Source organism: Rhinatrema bivittatum, chromosome 11 (assembly GCF_901001135.1).
Source record: "Rhinatrema bivittatum chromosome 11, aRhiBiv1.1, whole genome shotgun sequence".
NCBI classification, from domain to species: domain Eukaryota; kingdom Metazoa; phylum Chordata; class Amphibia; order Gymnophiona; family Rhinatrematidae; genus Rhinatrema; species Rhinatrema bivittatum.
In genome coordinates, this window is record NC_042625.1 from 34,751,100 (window position 1) to 34,771,356 (window position 20,257).

The 20,257-nt window shown below is 44.5% G+C and overlaps 1 protein-coding gene across 10 annotated transcripts in view; it reads right to left on the reverse strand.

The window, feature by feature from the left end:
- PITPNM2 (phosphatidylinositol transfer protein membrane associated 2) overlaps positions 1 to 20,257 on the reverse strand; it is a 316,237-nt gene that overhangs the window by 191,349 nt on the left and 104,631 nt on the right. For all 10 annotated transcript variants that reach the window (XM_029571362.1, XM_029571365.1, XM_029571370.1 and 7 more), the window contains one exon: positions 3,806 to 3,973. In XM_029571362.1, coding sequence (XP_029427222.1) covers positions 3,806 to 3,883 — 78 coding nt within the window. In that variant the 5' untranslated portion in view covers positions 3,884 to 3,973. The remainder of the gene's footprint in view (positions 1 to 3,805; positions 3,974 to 20,257) is intronic.

Below are 20,257 nucleotides of genomic sequence, written 5' to 3' on the forward strand. Positions count from 1 at the left end.
ACCCATGTCCCAGTTTATTCCTAGAAGTTAATAAGTCATCCAAGTGTGCAAGACCACAATGACAGCAGTCATGTTTGGGATATTCTCTCTTTATGGTAGGCAATGATACTACAGACCCCTGCTATAGGCACAGACAGTATCGTCATTTGACTAAATCAGTCACGATGCCAGCTCTAGACCAGCAGGTTAAAGGTCCTAGTCCCAGCAGAGCGATGTCTGCTCATGTTCTTACTGAGGTGGGCCCTGGAAGACACTTTGTCATAGCACCTTATGCCAACATTATTCAGACATACCGAAAGCAACTTCAGGGCTCTTATTCCCAAGACAGAATAAATGTGGGGAGTTAAAAGGCTTAAAACAGTCTAAATTACATAGCAGCATAGTAACAAGATAAATGTTGGCAGACAAAGACCCAAGTGGTCCATCCACTCTGCCCAGCGAGATTTAATTCTTAGGGTAATTATTGCTCTGTGCAGGATACCCTAGTCAACATGGGTTACCCTTTTCTTAGTCTCTACCACTTATCCACCAGGAATAGTCTGTGCTTATCCCATGCCATTTTGAATTCACTTACTGTCCTTGTCCTCACGACCTCCACTGGGAGGGCATTCCTTGAAGAAATATTTCCTCGTGCTGGTCCTGATACCACCCCCTTGGAGCTTCATATTATGATCCCTTGCTCTACAGTTAATTTTTAGCCATTGAAAAAAAGCTCAATTCCTGTGCATGATTAATATCTTTCAGGTATTTAAAAGTCAGTATCATATCCCCCCCATCTCTCCTCTCTTCCAGCGTATACTTATTTAGGTTCTTCAGTTTCATCTCATAACTTTTGTTGCAGGCCCCACAACATTTTGGTTGCCTGTCTATGGACCTGCTTTGATCCTGTCTCCATCCTTTTTGAGATATGATCTGTGTAACTGAACACAGTATGGTAATAGTATCATTAAAGGAGTAAAAAAAAAAAAATCCCACACTCCCATATACAATTTAAAAAATATAACCAGAATAATCCCAAAGTAATTCATGCTAATTCCTAAGAGACAATCTGACAAATCCTAGCTGTTCAACGATTGCCATACATTTGAATCTTTGTTTGAAATATAAAGAGCAGAATCATTTCACGCCAATGGATCACAGAGTCCGGCCCAACGCATCAACATGAATCCTTGTTCAAAATATGAAAGCCTTATAACAGAACTATTAGTGATTAGCTGGCATTGCTAAAACTGTCTTTTGACCAGCCTCTAAGAGTAACAAAAAACCCAAACGTGAATCCCAATAATATCAATCTACTAATTTCCAAATAAGCAAAGTAGTTAAAAAGGTCACTTGTGGTCATAGTCCCATCTAACAGCATACTGAAAATCATTAGTTTCATTCTTCTAGGGTTATTTTATACTTGATGCTGTCAAGTTCAGCCAGTCAGGGATTTGCACTCATATATTTCAAACTGGCAAAAGTAGGACTTTAAAATTTCATATGATTTATAGGAGTCAACCAAAAAAAAAAAACTCCCCGAAAACCAGAAGAATCTTCTGAAGACATCTCTGAACAGGCTTGGAAGTAAATTGGCAGATTTGCTAGGTCCCTGGCAGCACGTGTACACCTACGGATCCAGCTGAGCAACACTGGTGAAACAGTCTGGACTGGCCCGAGATCGCACAGGGCAAGGGTCTCCAAAGATGTTTACCCCTGACATTTTTCACCAGTCCGTGCTGAAATAACTTGGCACGGAAAGCGTCACAATGAAGATCTGAAAAAAAGGTCCCTGGTTCAAACCTGGGTCTGGCAGTCTGTACAGGGGTCCCAGGAGGCCATATGTTTGGACAATGGCCTGTTAGACTTGATGGCTATTTTGATATTACGCAGCCTTGAAGTAGGCATGGGAAAAGGGTGGGTGCTGGAGGATCTTGAACGGTCTCCTACCTAAGATGGTAGAGTACAAAAGGGGAAGATTAAAAACAAAGATTGTCTCGGATAAGGAGAAACCTTCTGGGTGGCAGCCGGCGAGGGTAACTGGGCAGGCTAGATGCTCTTTTCTTGGTGTTAGATACCGTACATTACTATGGATTTCTTTTGCACGTACCATGAGAGCAATGAACCTTGCTCATAAGCCGGAGTACACTGCATACGACCTCCATCTTTTCAAATTTACTGCTAGTGCTCTTTTTAGAAAGAACAGTCTGCTGTGGTCAGTGTCCTTCAGAGAAGGTGGCGTGGGGCTGGGGAGGGTGGATGTGCTGTGGACTACGTGGCTGCATGCTGAAAGCTCAGCGGCCTTCTTGCAAGGCTCTGCCTCACTGGAGGCTTCTCTCATCCCATCCTCACTCAGCACAGCAATGGCTCAGCTTTACATAGAGCCTCTCACCCAAACAGGGCCACGAAGAGCTTTACAGTTCTAACACATGCAGTATTCTCCCTAGAAAGTAGAATTATACTGAAGTCCACACCTGGTTGTGTAGGATCTCAAAAATACTCTTTGCCCTAGGATGTCAGTTTATTCGAGAGTTCAACTGGCATCCAACTTTCTTTCAGTAACAGCCACCGACTGCAAATAAGAGACCACTAGTCCCATTTAGTCGTTGGTCTCGTCATGCTTGGACTAACACTAGGGCAGTTGCTATTTGGTTTTGTAAATGACTTGATAATATTGCTTCAGAGGTGGATATTTGTTCTGAATCAGATTTTCAAATCCGGTCCTCAAGTATCTCCCCTCCCTCAAACGGGTCAGGTTTTCAGGGTAACTGAACTATGGAAGTTCTGAGCCCCCCCCCCCCCATGTCTATATCCTAAAATCCCCGACTCGTTAGGGGGAACGTGAGGTCCAGATCCGAAAGGCCTGCTAGATTACATAACCTATTACCTTGCCGATGTTCTCCGAGGCAGACATGATGGCACTGGCCATTAATTAAAGCTCCTTATTTACTTAACAGCCCTGCTGCAAAACGTACTTAAAGTCAGGTCAGGAAAGAAATTAAATGCCAAGTGGGTTTTTCTCCTCATTAAATAAAGATCCTCTGAGAAACGGAGCAGCAGCCAGAGAAGAAGGATGCGGGAGCAGCGTAAAGGGGGAATGGATGTCTCTCAGCTTACTGCTTCATTGCTTCCCTCTGCTGACGTCAGATTTCTCTGCTGAAGAGAGCTGTGCAGCCGTGGAGCACATTTGCTGATTTAACATGCATTCTGAGAAGCACGCAGTCGGTGGGCGTGAACGAGGTAGGAGTCAGGGCCGAGACCGGCATGGCGCGGGGCAGAAGCCGCCTAGGGGGCCTACTACCCTCGTACCAGACCTGGTTGGTCCCGTGAAAGCTTCTCCCAACTTCTGCCAAAATTTTGAAGGCAGCAAGCGCCTGGACTGAAGAAGGGTGCTGCCGGGCCAGAGAGGAGCCTGCTCACGCTCGTTTTAAGGCTATGAGCCACTTCAGCGTGCTGCTGCTGTAGCGCTCCAGACCCCCCTATCCCTCCCCTGATTTTCAGCCCTTCCTTTGGGTGCCAAAATCTTAAACCCATTCACCATCGAGGGAAACCTGGAACAACAAGGAGGACCTGAATGCAGAGCTTAGTTTACACTTGTAAATCACACAGCAGTTGGGAAAATAGGGCTGGACAAAACCCTCAAGACAACAAACATGTTACAGGCTGGCAAGATCCACTGTCCTGTGTACAATATTTTTTTTTCCAGTAAAACATTTGCAAATGAAAATGCTCATGCAGCCTTCCCAACTGCACAAAGATAACCAAAAAAGTTAAACCACAGTATAAGAATCCATGAAAAGCACGTAATATTGTAGCCATCACAGACCTGTATCATGTACAGCTGGGCAATCCGATACTCTTCTAAGCTCATTGGAAGAGGGATGTGATATTCTTTTATGAGCATCTTGAAGTCCAGAATTTTCCTGCTGCTCAGAAGATGACTCCAGGAAGTAAAGGTTCCTCAAAGGGCTAGGAGTGGATTCATCCAGGACACCTGCAGTAAAAAGAACCATAGAAGCCATTCAACATTGCTGAAGCATACGAAGATTTTGAGGGCAGGCAGGACGATTCCCAAGGCAAGCCTCATTCACATGGCCAACACTCGCACAGCAGATGAAGAAACGGCGATGGTAACCTTCATAGTACACAAAGGGTAATTCTTTAACTAGAATGCATGGATTTATGAATTACTCCAAGCTCAAAAAATGAATTGCTCCCCCTTTTATATCAATCAGCTACAACTTCTCAATCTCTACTGTCCTTCACAAAATTACTGTGACCAAGGAAAAGGCCATGCGTCAATTTGACTTCCGATGTTATGAAGTCCCTCCCTACCTCCCCACAAATAGAAAGCACACATCGTGGGGCTTCCTAAAATTCAAAAGCTCTCTGTATGGTTTTAGCAATGCATCTAAACCCATGGGGCTCCGAGCACCAGAATTCCTCTATACATATTTCTCCCACCAGCCCTGCTGGGCCCAAAACCCTCCCACACTACAGCAAAACAGAATAGCAAACAAGCCCCAGTACCGTGAACGTCTGAACAAGGTGAACATTTCCTGGCCTCGCCTCAAAGCAATGTAAGCAGCGGGAGAGAGTCTCTTGTTATAGTCAAGAATCTCTGGCCAACACAGGATATTTTTATGAGGACATAACCTCTACCAAGTATTTTTGTCCACACCAAAAGGTCTTAATCCACAGTTAAGTGCTAAAGTGAATTGGCAGCGACAGTGTGAGATCTTTATTCCATTCAGCACAGATCAGATATCGTAGTCTTAAAGTTCTGAGACGTGAAGTCGCTCCCTTCTTTAGAGAGCAAAATTTCAGAGCTAAAACAAAAACAAGGGCTTATATTAAGGCTCCCACTTATCCTAGCAATGCAGAGGAGAAAAACCTTTGCTATCAAAAGTTTCTGGGGTTAATAAGCCCCCTCATTAGCCTGACAAAGGGTTCATTTTTAAACAGCCCGATACAAAGCGATGTATTTTAGTGCTACACGTCAGCAGGTGGCATTCTGACCTAGCCAGCATTTACAGATGACTAGACTTAAAAAAAACAAAAAAAAACCCGCCTGATTAAAAAAGACAGACTCATCTCCTACCATAAATAAATAAATAACACACATCCTAAGCGCCCACGCAGACGCAGCACAGACAGGATCCCATAGGCTCTGCTGTGCAAAGGTGCTTTATGCTCCCAAGCAGAGATGTGAAGGGCCAAAAACCACCACCACCCCTACCCCGAAATTATTCTACTTCTATTGGGGTGAGGCAAGGGCCACGGGAAAAAACAAACAAACCCCCCCCCCCCCCGAAAACATTTTCCAAATGTTTCATCTTTTTTCCCCCCAGGTCTTCATACCTACTCCCAGGTTTTACACAGCACTTCGTTAGCAGGCAGCGATGCCCTAACCGCACGGCCTCCTGGTTCCTATATCCCTCTGCAGGGCCTCCCTGTGGCAGTGCCCTGCTAGAACTGGAGTGACCTCCTGCACCCACCTTCCGGAAGGCTCCATGCAGGTTTCCCCTCCAGTCAAAGATCCTGCATGCACCCTCCGACCCCTAGAACTCAGCAGCACCAGCACCAGATACCACCACACATACCGTAAACGGAAGCACCAGCACCTAAAGGACGCATGCTAAAATGTCTTCTCAGCCCCCAGAATGCTTTCTGTATTTGTGTCCACCGAGGTTTAGTGAGGGATTTGCTACATCCTTCTACCACCACCACTTAACACTTCTCTATGGCGCTACTCGACATACACAGCGCTGTACAAAAACATAAGACAGTCCCTGCTCAGTAGAGCTTATGAGCTAATCAAAAACAAGCAAATAGGGCAAAAAGACACTTTGGGAATGTCATTCATTAAGAACCTAGTTAAAAATTAACGAGACTGCAAGAGAGCTATTCAGGGGTTAATATTTAAAAGCAGCCTCAAAAGGTGGGTTTTATACAGGATTTAAATAAGGCAAGAGAGGGAGCCTGCCGCACCAGCTCAGGAACTCTATTCAAGCATATAGTGTAGCCAGGTCACGTGGGAAGCATGGAGCGGGGAATTTACAGAAGGGCACAGATAGGCGCGACTTGCCTGATGAGGGGTAGAGAGAGAAATAAGAGAAGAGAGGTGGTGAGGAGCTGCAGAGTGAAGACATTTGTAAGTGAGAGAGAGGAGTTTGAACTGTATGCGGGAGCGGAGAGGGAGCCAATGCAGTGACTTCAGAAGAGGGATTATAGCGACTTTGGTAAAAGTTAAGGTGCACAGCTGAATTTAGGACAGAGTGCAAAGGAGAGAGCACGCGTCCCAGAAGACCTGCGAGGAGCAGGCTGCAATGGTCTAAGCGGGAGGTGATGAGAGAGTGGGGAAGGGTTCTGGTAGTGAGTTCAGGAAGGAAGGGACAGATTTTGGTGATATTATAGGGAAAGAAACGGCACACTTTAGCAGAGCTTTGGAAATGCGTAGAGAAGAAAAGAGATGACGAAGATGACTCCTAGGTTATGGGCTGATAGGTCCGGGATCCCCAAAAATAGAGAAAGGAGGAAGAGGGGACGTGGGCTTAGGAGGAAAGCTGAGGAGCTCTGTCTTGTCCATGTGGAGTTTAAGGTGGCAGTGGGACATCCAGGCAGCAGTGTCAGGCACACAGGCTGAGAACCCGGACTGGACTCCTGATGGAATATCTGGTGTAGAGGTAAATCTAGGAATGGTATTGATAGCCATGAGTGGAAATCAGAGCACCCAGAGAAGAGAAGGTGGCCCAGGACAGAACCCCCAGGCACATGAATTGATAGTGGGATTGCAGTGAGAAGGGTGTGATGGGAGAGGTAAGAGGAGAACCAAGACAAGACAAGTCCAAGGGAGAACAGAGTATCAAGGAGTAGGAGGTGATCAGTGTCAAAAGCAGCAGACAAGTCAAGGAGGCGAAGGACTGAGTAAAGGTCTTTGATTTTAGCCATACACAGGTCGTTAAAGACTTTGGCAAGTGCTGTTTGTATAGAATGCAGAGGGTGAAAACACAATGAAGTGGATCAAGAATGGCTTGAGATGAAAAATAAAAAAGTCAAAACAGGACAGGTAGGGTTTCAGGTTGGGATTTTTGAGAATTGGTGTGATTACAGCATGTTTGAAGGCAGCAGCACCAGTAGCAGTGGAAGGTGCTAGATGGAAGGGATTACTGCAGTGGAGGGAGAGCTGAGGAACTGGGTCAGAGGAACAAGGAGTGAGTTTGGGGCTGTTTCCTCCACTGTGACTCCAGAAAAGGAGGAGGAGTGTGTGGAAGAGGCAAGAAGAAGAAGAGGTGACCTGGTTGAGAACTCAAGACTAATTTTGTGAATCTCATCACTAAAGTAGTCAGCCATAGTCTGGAGAGAGTGAACTGGGGAGGGAGGCAAAGAAAGTCTGAGGCATGAATTCGGTGTAGTACAGAGATGGCAAGTGTTGAATGCAAGATAGTTTGTCAGATGGACGTAGTAGTCTTGCTTGGCAAGTGCAATAGCAGACTAGAAGGAGGTCAGCATGAATTTGAAATGTATGAAGTCTGCTTTGGCACAGGATTTTAGCCAGAGACGTTCTGCACAGGCCCAGCACGACCGGGTGTGCATACCGTGCAGTTGCACGGGGTAGTGGCCGGCGGCAGCAAGGAGAGGTCAAGGGGCTGCTGGCGGAGTCTAATCCACCGGCGGCCGTAGGCGGGTTACTGGCATTCAACCCGCCAGCGGCCAAAGGATTGATGCTGCAGGTTGCAGGTGCTCAACTCTGGCAGCTGAAAGTGAGAGGCCCGGGTCTTCTGTTGTGCATGCCCCTGCGCACAGCTTCTGCTCTCCCCCTCTGCAAAGCAAGAAGGTCAGTAGGCAGTGGTGGAGCTCATCCCACCATGACCCAAAGACAGCAGGAGGCCGTGTGTGTATGTGAGAGCCTGTGAAGCCCATGTGTCATACATAGGCTCTCCCAGGCACAGACAGACACAAACACACACAATGTATCTGTGAGGGAGAGGGAGCCTGTGTATGTTAGGGAGAGAGTGTATGAGAGAGTGAATGTGTTATCGTGCGTATATGTGAAAGAAGAAAATGTGTGCGGCCTTATCTCCCCCCCCCAATTCACGACAATCTCAGGGTAACAAAATCAGAAGATCACAGGTAGGGAAAGCAAAAGATTTTTTTAATCCTTATTAGTTCTAATTATTTATTTATTTAGCATTTTTTTATATACCGAGGTAGAGCAGAGTAGCCTTCACTCCGGTTTACAGATTATAACAACATGTTACATAAAACTATTGAAGACATTGAAGAAAAATAACATTTAACAATCTGAGAACTGTCATGTCAAACATATGAACAAGGCAAGGTATCCCAGAGGATAAGCACAATGAGTATAAACCAGATAAGATGTACCAAAGGATAGGTACATTAAATAGACTGAGTTCAAGTATAATGATAAAATGGTCTTAGATAACTGTAGGAAACAGGGTGATTAGACAGAGGGGGGGAATAAATGACAAAATATGGGAAGCTGTGGGATTAAGTTATTGGGTATGATTTGATGATTCTGCTCTTTCGAAGTATTTAATTTTTTTTGGAGGGGGGAATAGAACATCTTTTAATTACTGGATTTTTTTATTCATCAGATGTTTTGAAATTTTATTGGTGTTTGGGAAATTTTGGATATTCTGTTCATTTACTCATTTGAAATGTTAATTTTATGACTGATTTTACTATTATGATTGATGTTTTATATTTCTTGATTTCACTATCTAATGTTTTGTTTAGAATGGGAATGTTTCTGGTTTTCCATTGTTGCTCTGCTTGTTGTAGATTGCAGTTCAGTTCTTCTCAGCACAGTTTCTGTTGATACTTTCTGATCTCTTTATTCTGTATTTGGTCAGGGTCTCTCTGTGTTCTATATATGCGACCCAGGTGAGGTATTTTGCTGGCATGTAATTTCTGTGTAAGGATCTGTAGCAGCCTGGTTTCCTAATAAGATTTTTATTGGTGTTCTAGGGCCTGGGGTAATGTGTGCAGTGTTGCCTTTTCATAGATAAGGTTGTTAGGGTTGGTATGGGAGATTTACTATATTGTAATGGTAATTCTGTTTATTCATGGTTTTCTGAGGGCCAAGCTCACACCCAATACGCATTAAAAAAAAAAAAAATCTAATTCCATAGGAGCTCCAAGTGTCTTTTTTTTGCAGAGTTTTCTGATTCGCACTACAGGAGTGCATGTAAATATGCTTGTGGTGTTACTGCCTCAGCAGCCTGTACTTTTGAATGTTCTTTTTCATGTAAAATGTGTTATAAATGCATAATCTGTGTGTCCGTAAAGGGTGTGGGAGAGTGTGTGTGTGTGTGGGGGGGGGGGGGTGGTGGAGTGTGTGCTAGGCTGCAAGGTTTGCCTAGAGTACCTCATACCCTTCCCTATCCATGGGATCTGGGGTTGGCGGGGGCATGTCAAGTTTTTAAAAATACAGATTGCAGGACAGAGCTGGGGGGGGCCCTGGTTCTCAGAGCAAACACAGGAATTTGGAGTTGAGCCAATGCTCCCAGGTTTTAATTTTAGGGAAGTTTGCTCTGGATCACAGTTGCTGACATCTGGGGCTACTTTCTTTTACTCTGTATACTTTTAATATCCCCAAAAAGAACATTCCCAAATACAGATGTGTAGGTACAAAGTGAACAAAAATATTCAGGGGCCTGCACCAGATTTATATTGGGCTCTCACATATTACTTTACTAATTCAGATTAATACGGGTGTGAATGAATGGGCTAAATACAAAAGGTAGTAAACCCTAAAGAACAATTCCTATGTTAAAACCATTGCCCTGGCTTCCAATACTCCATCAAGCCAAGTTCAAAATAATGGGTACTAGCCTTTAAGGCCTTCAAAAGCAAGTACACCGCAGCACCTAAGGAGTCACCGTACCCCACGTATACCTAACAGTGCGCCCAGAAGACCCACATCTCAGAGCCACCTGAGAAAAAGCCTCAGGATCAGTTCCAACCCTGCCACTGGACAGATTACTAGCATCCAGCCTGCTCGTCTTTACAAACCTGGCTCTTCAAGATGGCTTTGGGTACTGAAACCACAACATGAAATGCACCCCTTCCCCAGAAGGCAAATTTTGACTTCTGACGTGCTCCCAGTTGCTTTAAATAAGGCTATTCGATATGTAGCTATTATGAATCATTTTAAATACGGGACCTAGCCTCCTGATATTTAGATGTTTTGCCGTCAGACGCTTTAAATACGGGACTCATCTTCATACTGTGCCTATCAAGAGGTACCCTAAACCCTCAGAAGATATCAGCCATGTGGCTGAACTACTAAGTCACGTTAGTTTCTGGTTTCCGTCCTGACTACTCCCATGCTGTTACCTAGGATGCCTTATATGTCCTAAATTATTTACCCTAAATGTTTGTGGTTTAAACACAGCTGTTGGCTAGTGTGCTGTGTCCTATGTACTCAAAAGCAATGCCAAATTATTTATCCTAAAATGTTTGTAATTCGAACATAGCTGTTACCTCCTGTGCCATACCCCATACTGTAGACCTAAACTTGTTATAATGGTTTGAGCTGTTAGTTGGAAAACCATATAATAAATAAATGAGCAACACAGAAAAAAAAACCATCTGCACCAATGCCAAGCCGGTAGGAAGTAAATGCTGCTCTCATGAGTTCATCAAGCTTCAAGGAGTTTTAGTGAATACAAAAATAAATAAATAAATACAAAAGACCAGGCTTCAGATTCCCAGCACATAACTGAGATGGACGAGAGACACGGGCCTTTGTACCGTGGAGTTTGTTTTTTGTTTAATTTCAAAACAAAAGGAAAACAAAAAAAAAAAAAAGACTTCAAGGCCTGCCTGTTTTCCCCTTTCCATTTCAATATCACACAATTCCCCTTTTTAATCTCTGGCGTTACTCCAACTTCTGAGTCACTAGGCCTCCTCTGTGCTCATCCCATGATTTCTTAAAGCCAAAAGCACTGCTTGTGCCTCCGCCAGAATCCCTGGAATGGCGCTCCGTGCATTTAAATCACCCTTTCTGGGAAGGCACGCACCATGTCTATGCTATTCCGTCTCACAGCATGAACCCTTTACCTCAAAGCTCTCTTTCCAGCAAAAAAAAAATGCTGGCTTCTAGTACATTATTTATTCCTTTCAAATAGCTGAATGTCAATTTCACGCAGGATATAAAGTACCAGCTGTATTTCCTCATGCTCAGGATTAGTGGAGAAACTGCTCTTGCTCCTAATGTGTTAGATCTCGTTGTAAAACAGCCCCATCACCACAGAGGCCTTTGGATTGACTGCCAAAGGTCCAGGTGGTTTAGGAGTTTAAAACATTTTCCTCTCTCTAGATACTAAATTTTTTATCCCCACACCCTAACAACAACAACAAAAATATATATATATGCCTACCAAAACGAGGCACTTTGTAATGCGTCTGCTGTTCTGCACAAATCTGCTCACATAGGCTGTAGTAATGGAAGAGATCCATCGGCTGCATTAGAGATGAAATATAAACAGAGCAGAGTACTCCGAGATCGATATTCCACAGGCTGGCACATTCCACGCTCTGCAATTAAAGAGCAAGCGCTGAGTCCGCACTCCTGCTTGGAAGCTTTTATTTTGGCGGTCATAAAATTTATTGAATCCAAATATTGTTTTGGCTTTTTTTTTCTCTCTTCCCTTCACTGCAATTTCCTCTTGCTCCTTTGGGCTTCAGCTCAAATCAGACCTGGGGTTGGCAAGAGTCTTCCTACAGCGTCGTTTTGACCAGGTTACCCTTCTTCTCACAGCTCTACACTTATCTCCCCTGTATCTGCTTCCACATTCTGTTCAAAAATAAATTTTGCCTGTGTCTCAAACTAGACGGCAACTTCCATGGAGCAGGGACTCTCCTACATCTGTACAGCACTGTGTACACCAATAGCACTACAGATGGATAAAGCAGCAGTGGCAGTAACTAAGTGCGGAATTTTCTCCTATTTTATAATCTCTCCCAGTTCACTTTTAGTCTGGTCAATGCAACGACAGTCCTGGGCCAGGGGCCATGCACCAGGACTCCTGTAGGAACCCTAAAATCCAGCCACAGGAGGCTGCCACTGCCCGAACGTCGTCCTCCCCCCATGGACTAGGAATGCTGCCTCCAAAGAACTCCCTGCCTCTCCTTTTTCTTACTACACAGTGGGGCAGATTTTCAAAGGGATAGGCACGTACTCCCCGAAAACCTGCCCCAAGATCCCCTTGCGCGCACCGAGCCTATGTTGAACAGGCACGGCGGCGCTCGCAAGCCCCAGGATGCGTGTAAGTCCCGGGGCTTTCCTGGGGGGGAGGGGGGGGCGTGTCGCGGCGGCGCGTCATCCGGGATCGGGGCCGAGGCCTCCGAAACTGCTCCCAGGCCGGGGAATCGTGCACGAGTTACTTTTCAAACAAAGGGAGGGGGGTGGAGGGAACGGAGACAGGCTGTGTGACTTAGCGCGCGCGGACCCCGGATTTTAAAAAAGATATGCACAGCTATATGCCTATCTATTAAAATCCGGCGTACTCTTATTTGCACCGGTTGCACAAACGAAAGTATGTGCGGGCGTCCTTTTTTTTTTTTTTAAATCTACCCCAGTTTGTGTAATTGCTCAATTAAAGGGTTCCCCCTTAATTGTATTGTAACATTGGGTAAATGGCTTAGACTGATTTAAAAAAAAATTTTTTGGTTGGTAAATAATGATTTGCCATCTATACCTGATATTTCTTTTTGACACAATTATTTGATGTCGGTACTATTTGAAACGCATAAAAATAAAACAGATGGAAATATTTGTAGAAGTTATTGTACAAATAAGTACTACACAATTTCTAAAAAGTCAACCAAAAAACGAACGGGATTAAAAGATGATAGGGCACAATGGCCCAACTACTTGGCAGGCTTATTCAGTTTCAAATCACATCCTCACCAACCCCAGAAAGGAGCATCACTTCTGCTTCCTGGTTCCTTTTGGTATTTGTTTTAGCAGTGCTGGAGGGAAAACAAAAGCTGACTCACACCACGTCAAGGGGCCGATGCAAAAAAAAAAAAAAAAAAAAAAAAAAAATCAGGAACTCAAATTTGAGGGCCCGCTTTCCTAAACGCACGCTCAGCACCTCTCCTGGGCCCGAGATTGAATATTTAAAGGAGGGGTCACGCTGCCAAGGAGGACAAGTGTGCACCCCTAGTGCCTCCCTGGCAGCCGGGCGCCCAGGAGAGGTGGCGGTCAGCGGGTTAGGAAAAAGGAGGCTCAATTTTAAGCGTGTCCATTTTCCTAAGCCATGCACAGCCACAGGTTAGGAAGATGGACGCTTGTTAATTGAGCGTCCCTTTTCCACCTGACTCCCAACACACTTTTTTTTTTTTAAACTTTTGGTTCCTCAGACTTAATATCACCACGATATTAAGTCAGAGGATGTACAGAAAAACAGTATTTTCTGCTTTTCTGTACACTTTGATGGGCTGCTTAAGAAGCTATTAGTTTGCAGCACCCAAATGCACACCAACAACTTCTAAAGAGTTCTCTCTTCCTACATATTTAGAAAGGAAGATGTTAACATTAAAATTCAACAAAAACAAAAAAAAAAAAATGCAAGTCACCCATTCCCAGATAATTATTCAGTCAGCTGAATAAGCTCTTAGAAAGCAGAATTTGTTGTTATTTATTAGGATTTTTATTATATGTGGGTTTTGTTATGGCTTGTCCATACTATTGTGTGTTATACTGTATGTTGTATTGCTGTAGTCCACGGAGGAGAACTGATGTTAAGACTGGTGGAATATTGTGTTTTAAACAAGCATTATGGATCGTTCAACTAACCACTCTAATATACAGCTTCTGTGTTCCTAACATTTAAAGAAGCCTAACATTTAAAATTATGAGAGGTCTAGAACGGATAGATGTGAATTAGTTATTTACTCTTTCGGATAGTAGAAAGACTAGGGGGCACTCCATGAAGTTAGCATGGGGCACATTTAAAACTAATCGGAGAAAGTTATTTTTTACTCAATGCACAATTAAACTCTGGAATTTGTTGCTAGAGGATGTGGTTAGTGCAGTTAGTATAGCTGTGTTTAAAAAAAGGATTGGATAAGTTCTTGGAGGAGAAGTCCATTACCTGCTATTAAGTTCATTTAGAGAATAGCCACTGCCATTAGCAATGGTAACATGGAATAGACTTAGTTTTTGGGTACTTGCCAGGTTCTTGTGGCCTGGATTGGCCACTGTTGGAAACAGGATGCTGGGCTTGATGGACCCTTGGGTCTGACCCAGTATGGCAACTTCTTATGTTCTTAAGCCCATCCAGGTCATTAGTATGTGGGACGACAAAAACAGTTTCAGGCTGATACAGTACAGTGTGCTCCGGCGGAGCGCACTGTTAACCCGCGATTGGATGCGCGTTTTCAACGCGCTATTACCCCTTACTGAATAAGGGGTAAAGCTAGCACATCAAAAACGCGCATCCAATCGCGGGTTAACAGTGCGCTCCGCTGGAGCACACAGTACTGTATCAGCCTGAAACTGTTTTTGTAGTCCCACATACTAATGACCTGGATGGGCTTAAGAACATAAGAAGTTGCCATACTGGGTCAGACCCAAGGGTCCATCAAGCCCAGCATCCTGTTTCCAACAGTGGCCAATCCAGGCCACAAGAACCTGGCAAGTACCCAAAAACTAAGTCTATTCCATGTTACCATTGCTAATGGCAGTGGCTATTCTCTAAATGAACTTAATAGCAGGTAATGGACTTCTCCTCCAAGAACTTATCCAATCCTTTTTTTAAACACAGCTATACTAACTGCACTAACCACATCCTCTGGCAACAAATTCCAGAGTTTAATTGTGCGTTGAGTAAAAAAGAACTTTCTCCGATTAGTTTTAAATGTGCCCCATGCTAACTTCATGGAGTGCCCCCTAGTCTTTCTACTATCCGAAAGAGTAAATAACTAATTCACATCTATCCGTTCTAGACCTCTCATGATTTTAAATGTTAGGCTTCTTTAAATGTTAGGAACACAGAAGCTGTATATTAGAGTGGTTAGTTGAATGATCCATAATGCTTGTTTAAAACACAATATTCCACCAAAACGTGCATCCAACCGCCACCCCCCCCCCCCCCGAACCTAATAGCGCCCGCAACATGCAAATGTATTCCCGCGCAATTCACAAAGCAAAATGTGCAGCCAAGCCGCACATTTTACTTTCAGAAATTAGCGCCTACCCAAAGGTAGGTGCTAATTTCTGCTGGCACTGGGAAAGTGCACAGAAAAGCAGTAAAAACTGCTTTTCTGTGCACCCTCCAACTTAATATCATGGCGATATTAAGTCGGAGGTCCCAAAGTTAAAAAAGTAAAAAAAAAAAAAAAATTGAAATCAGCCCGCGGCTTGAAAACCGGACGCTCAATTTTGCTGGCGTCAGGTTTCCAAACCTGTGGCTGTCAGCGGGTTTGAGAACCGATGCCAGCAAAATTGAGCGTCGACTGTCAAACCAGCTGACAGCCGCCGCCTCTTTTTGCCGTGGGCCCCCATTTGAATACAGAATTGCGTTCAACCGCTCTCCCGCGACTTTTACTATATCGGCCCGTTTGCTAGGTCAGCGTTTCCCAAGCTTTGAAGCCCAAGGCACACCTACATTAACTAAAATGTGTGGCACCCCAACCTCCATGGAGCAGGCAGTGCAGGCATGGAGAGGACTCGCACGGTCAAAAGAGCGAGCTAGGGAAGCAGTGAAAGCCCCACCAGTCTCGCTTTCAAATTTTAAAATGAAGAGACCCCCATGAACTCATCACAATGTGAGCTGTGCAGGAGGAGAGAGATGGTGGAGGGATGCAAGAAGCTGACTCTGTTCATTACCTCGGCCCGCTGCATGTGGCTCCCCGCACTTAGGATGAGTCAACATCCAGCGCTCAGTTCATGCTCTCTCCAGAGAGACGACAGAGGCTGAAAGCATGCAAAAGAGTAAGTTTAGAAGGGGAAAGGTGAGGAGATGCTGTATGCACAGGAACCTTCATTTTCAGCTTTGCTTTTTTTTTGTCTGGGAATTTCAATGTTTTAAACAACAACAAACAAAGTCAGTGGAAAGATGACTGTTATAACACACAGGAGAAAAAGCAATGGAAAAGTCATTTTTACCACTGAGTTTTTTTTGTGTTATAACATTGAAACTCCCTGGAAAAATAAAATAAAAACTGAACACAAAAGGGTCCTATGTATGCACCACACAAAGCAGAGTCTGGCTTTACTAATACTGTGCCCTGCACGCTGCTTACTGATTCCCACGCTGTGGGGCTCAAGCTGCAGCTAGGAAGAGGCGGCAGGCACGATTATATAAGGCCTCAGAAAGTCGCTACCACACGCTCTCGCCATGAGGTGCTGGCCTAGATCCGAGCATCAGGCAGTCGTGACTTTTCTGTGGCGGACCCGATGAGGTCTGAAGACAGACTGGTTGGGAAATGCTGTGCTAGAGAAAGATTAAAAAAAAAGGATCAGCACATCAGTCTTGTACCAAATACCCAAGCCTACGTTAACACCTATTTAGGGACAGCAGGACTTTGCATCAGGTTGTCAAAAGGGCCATTGCTTAATCACACTGGGCAACTGGCCAAGAGCAAGCACAGCAGATGAGAAAATCCAATTTTCCGTCTACATACTGAAGATGGTAGAGGAAGCCTGGCTAGATCTGCTGGTTAAAAAAGAAGAACCGTCCCGGTACACAGACTGAGTCGAGCCTTAAACCCAAATTTTACAAAACCAATGACCAGAACACAGAATTAAGAAAAGCAACAAGGATAACGCACACAGGAGCAGAGAATCTCAGAACGCAACAAGAACTGCAGTCTTGTGTTAGGATTCGCCCAGGGAAGAAGCCAAGATGCAGTGAAGAATAAGGATTTCGTTGCTAAAGATCAAAATGATCTCACTTCCTGCAACACCAATGAATTTACCGAGTAAGAGAAAAAAAAACTATCCGGTTGACGGTCACACCTGAGGGAAATGCACCGGGGGGAGGGAGAAGGAGAAATAACTGGAGCCAACCATTCTAAGCTTCATAATAAAGATTCCCTTTCCTTCCTTGCATACAGGGAGGGGGGGGATGGGGGTCAGTCTGAAAAATCAAGGAAATCCTGACGACAGTAAAAGTAACTGGACAGCGGCTGACATTTTCCTGCCCAAATACACAAAACTGGGGGGCACGCACGAGGACCTACTCGCGTCTTCATCCCAGACACCCGATGCGGTCCCTATTTCACTACAGCCGCCAAACTCAAACCGCGGCCCTCTTCCACGTACACGACTTGTGGGAGCTCTTTATATGATTTAAGCGGCACTGATCCAAGGCCCTCTCAGTGCCTGCAAGAAAAGCCAACAGTTGCTTGGAGAATTCGCACCCCAACTTGCGTGGAAAGGTCCTCCAGCACCGCTCAACAAGGGGGCGATGAATGCCCGGCATCCCAGGCGGCCTCGGGTTCTCTCGCGCAATGCCAGGAGGCGACCTGGCTGCACCAGCAAAGAGCAATATTAATAAATTACGCATCAATCCCGAGAGCCTGCATCGTGTCTCGCTCAGGTTCTGTAGTGCTGTACTGGCACTGCTGCAGAGATTACATACTAGGGGAAGCCAAGGGGAGAGAAGCCATTAATTCTAATGTTTAGTGGATCTACAAATTTACTTTTTCAAGCTCAGACATTTTAAAGAGCTATCAGTAATAATTTGAATCCATAAGGGGTCCTTTACCATTTTTATTTTGGGCCAGGAATTCTCTTGCTCATTCAAGCTTCCAACTTATTTGAAAGCAGGCTCTACTGGGGACTTGCAACTACTGGTGCTGTCCTCATCCCCCCCCCCCCCCCCCAGAGCCAGTGCAAGAATCCGTGGTGCCCCCGGCAAAGCTTCAGTCGTGCACCCCCCACCCTGCGGCAGCTCCAGCACAGCACTCCCTTCCCCCCTGGGCCTCGTGCTGGCAGGATTTTGGTGCTCCCAAAATTTTGGCACTCTAGGCGACTGCCTAGTTTGCCTAATGGAAGCACCAGCCCTGCCATTTTTCAACCTCTCCCCACTCCTATCTAGCCCAGGCATCCCAGCAAGTGTCCTCAACCAGAGCCTGCACCCCACAGCTCGCTCCAGAACCTGCTAGACTTGGGTGTCACCGATGTGACAGAGTTGGGACTTCCTTCATGCTCCTGGAGGGACACTACACACCGATTTACAAATTTAAAAATTAATACTTCAGGAAAAATTTAAAAAAAAAAAAGTTACATCGTCACGACTACATGGGGGGGTGGGGGCAGGGCCTAGAATTGCACTTGCAAAGAGAAGAACATGGAAGAAATAAAACCTGCAAGTGTCATTGCCTAGTTGAGCTTATATGAACTGTAGCAGAGAGGTAAAAGTGACTTGCTCAAGTTCATACAGCTGGTGGCAGGCAGGACAGTCACATCCATGTCCCTCGAGGACGGTCACAAGGACAGACAGAGGTGTGGGGGAAAAGCAAGCAGTTTAAAAGGTGAGGACCTGCAAGATTTCGGAGCACGTACACCCATGCCATGCACCAGACCAGGAAGAGAGGGAGCTTAGGGGAGTTCCTGCATGCTCAGCATGATACTGGAAAGGGAGAAGAAAAGAAAAGAAAAAAAAGACTGTTTTGGGATTTCACCAATTGGAGGCCTTCTAGGTAAAATGCAGTCTAATTTAAAACAAATAAGAAGGATGAGTCTTGCCTCACAAATCTGCTTCACTTTTTTGAAGGAGTTAATAAACATGTGGATAAAGGTGAACCGGTAGATGTAGTGTACTTGGATTTTCAGAAGGCATTTGACAAAGTTCCTCGTGAGAGGCTTCTAGGAAAAGTAAAAAGTCATGGGATAGGTGGCGATGTCCTTTTATGGATTGCAAACTGGCTAAAAGACAGGAAACAGAGAGTAGGATTAAATGGTCAATTTTCTCAGTGGAAGGGAGTGGACAGTGGAGTGCCTCAGGGATCTGTATTGGGACCCTTACTTTTCAATATATTTATAAATGATCTGGAAAGAAATAGAACGAGTGAGATAATCAAATTTGCAGATGACACAAAATTGTTCAGAGTAGTTAAATCACAAGCAGATTGTGATAAATTGCAGGAAGACCTTGTGAGACTGGAAAATTGGGCATCCAAATGGCAGATGAAATTTAATGTGGATAAGTGCAAGATGATGCATATAGGGAAAAATAACCCATGTTATAGTTACACAATGTTGGGTTCCATATTAGGTGCTTCAACCCAAGAAAGAGATCTAGGTGTCATAGTGGATAACACATTGAAATCGGTTCAGTGTGCTGCGGCAGTCAAAAAAAGCAAACAGAATGTTGGGAATTATTAGAAAGGGAATGGTGAATAAAACGGAAAATGTCATAATGCCTCTGTATCGCTCCATGGTGAGACCGCACCTTGAATACTGTGTACAATTCTGGTCGCCGCATCTCAAAAAACATATAATTGCGATGGAGAAGGTACAGAGAAGGGCGACCAAAATGATAAGGGGAATGGAACAGCTCCCCTATGAGGAAAGGCTAAAGAGGTTAGGACTTTTCAGCCTGGAGAAGAGATGGCTGAGGGGGGATATGATAGAGGTGTTTAAAATCATGAGGGGTCTAGAACGGGTAGATGTGAATCGGTTATTTACTCTTTCGGATAATAGAAAGACTAGGGGGCACTCCATGAAGTTAGCATGGGGCACATTTAAAACTAATCTGAGAAAGTTCTTTTTTACTCAACGCACAATTAAACTCTGGAATTTGTTGCCAGAGGATGTGGTTAGTGCAGTTAGTATAGCTGTGTTTAAAAAAGGATTGGATAAGTTCTTGGAGGAGAAGTCCATTACCTGCTATTAAGCTGACTTAGAAAATAGCCACTGCTATTACTAGCAATGGTAACATGGAATAGACTTAGTGTTTGGGTACTTGCCAGGTTCTTATGGCCTGGATTGGCCACTGTTGGAAACAGGATGATGGGCTTGATGGACCCTTGGTCTGACCCATTATGGCATGTTCTTATGTTACTGGTTAAACTAGGGAGGGGTATAGCTGCTAAGTCATGAAAACTAATCATGAACGGATCAGGTTCATGCAGCCACATGCAGCTTTGCTTGCCAGCTTTAATTTCTGAAGTATATATGTATTTGGATGAAAGGCAAAAAAAAAAAAAAAAAAAAAGGTGTCCCTAGTCTGTAAATTCTGAGAACATCCGACACTAGAGTTCAATTTTCACAAGCAGCTCTTTTTGCTTT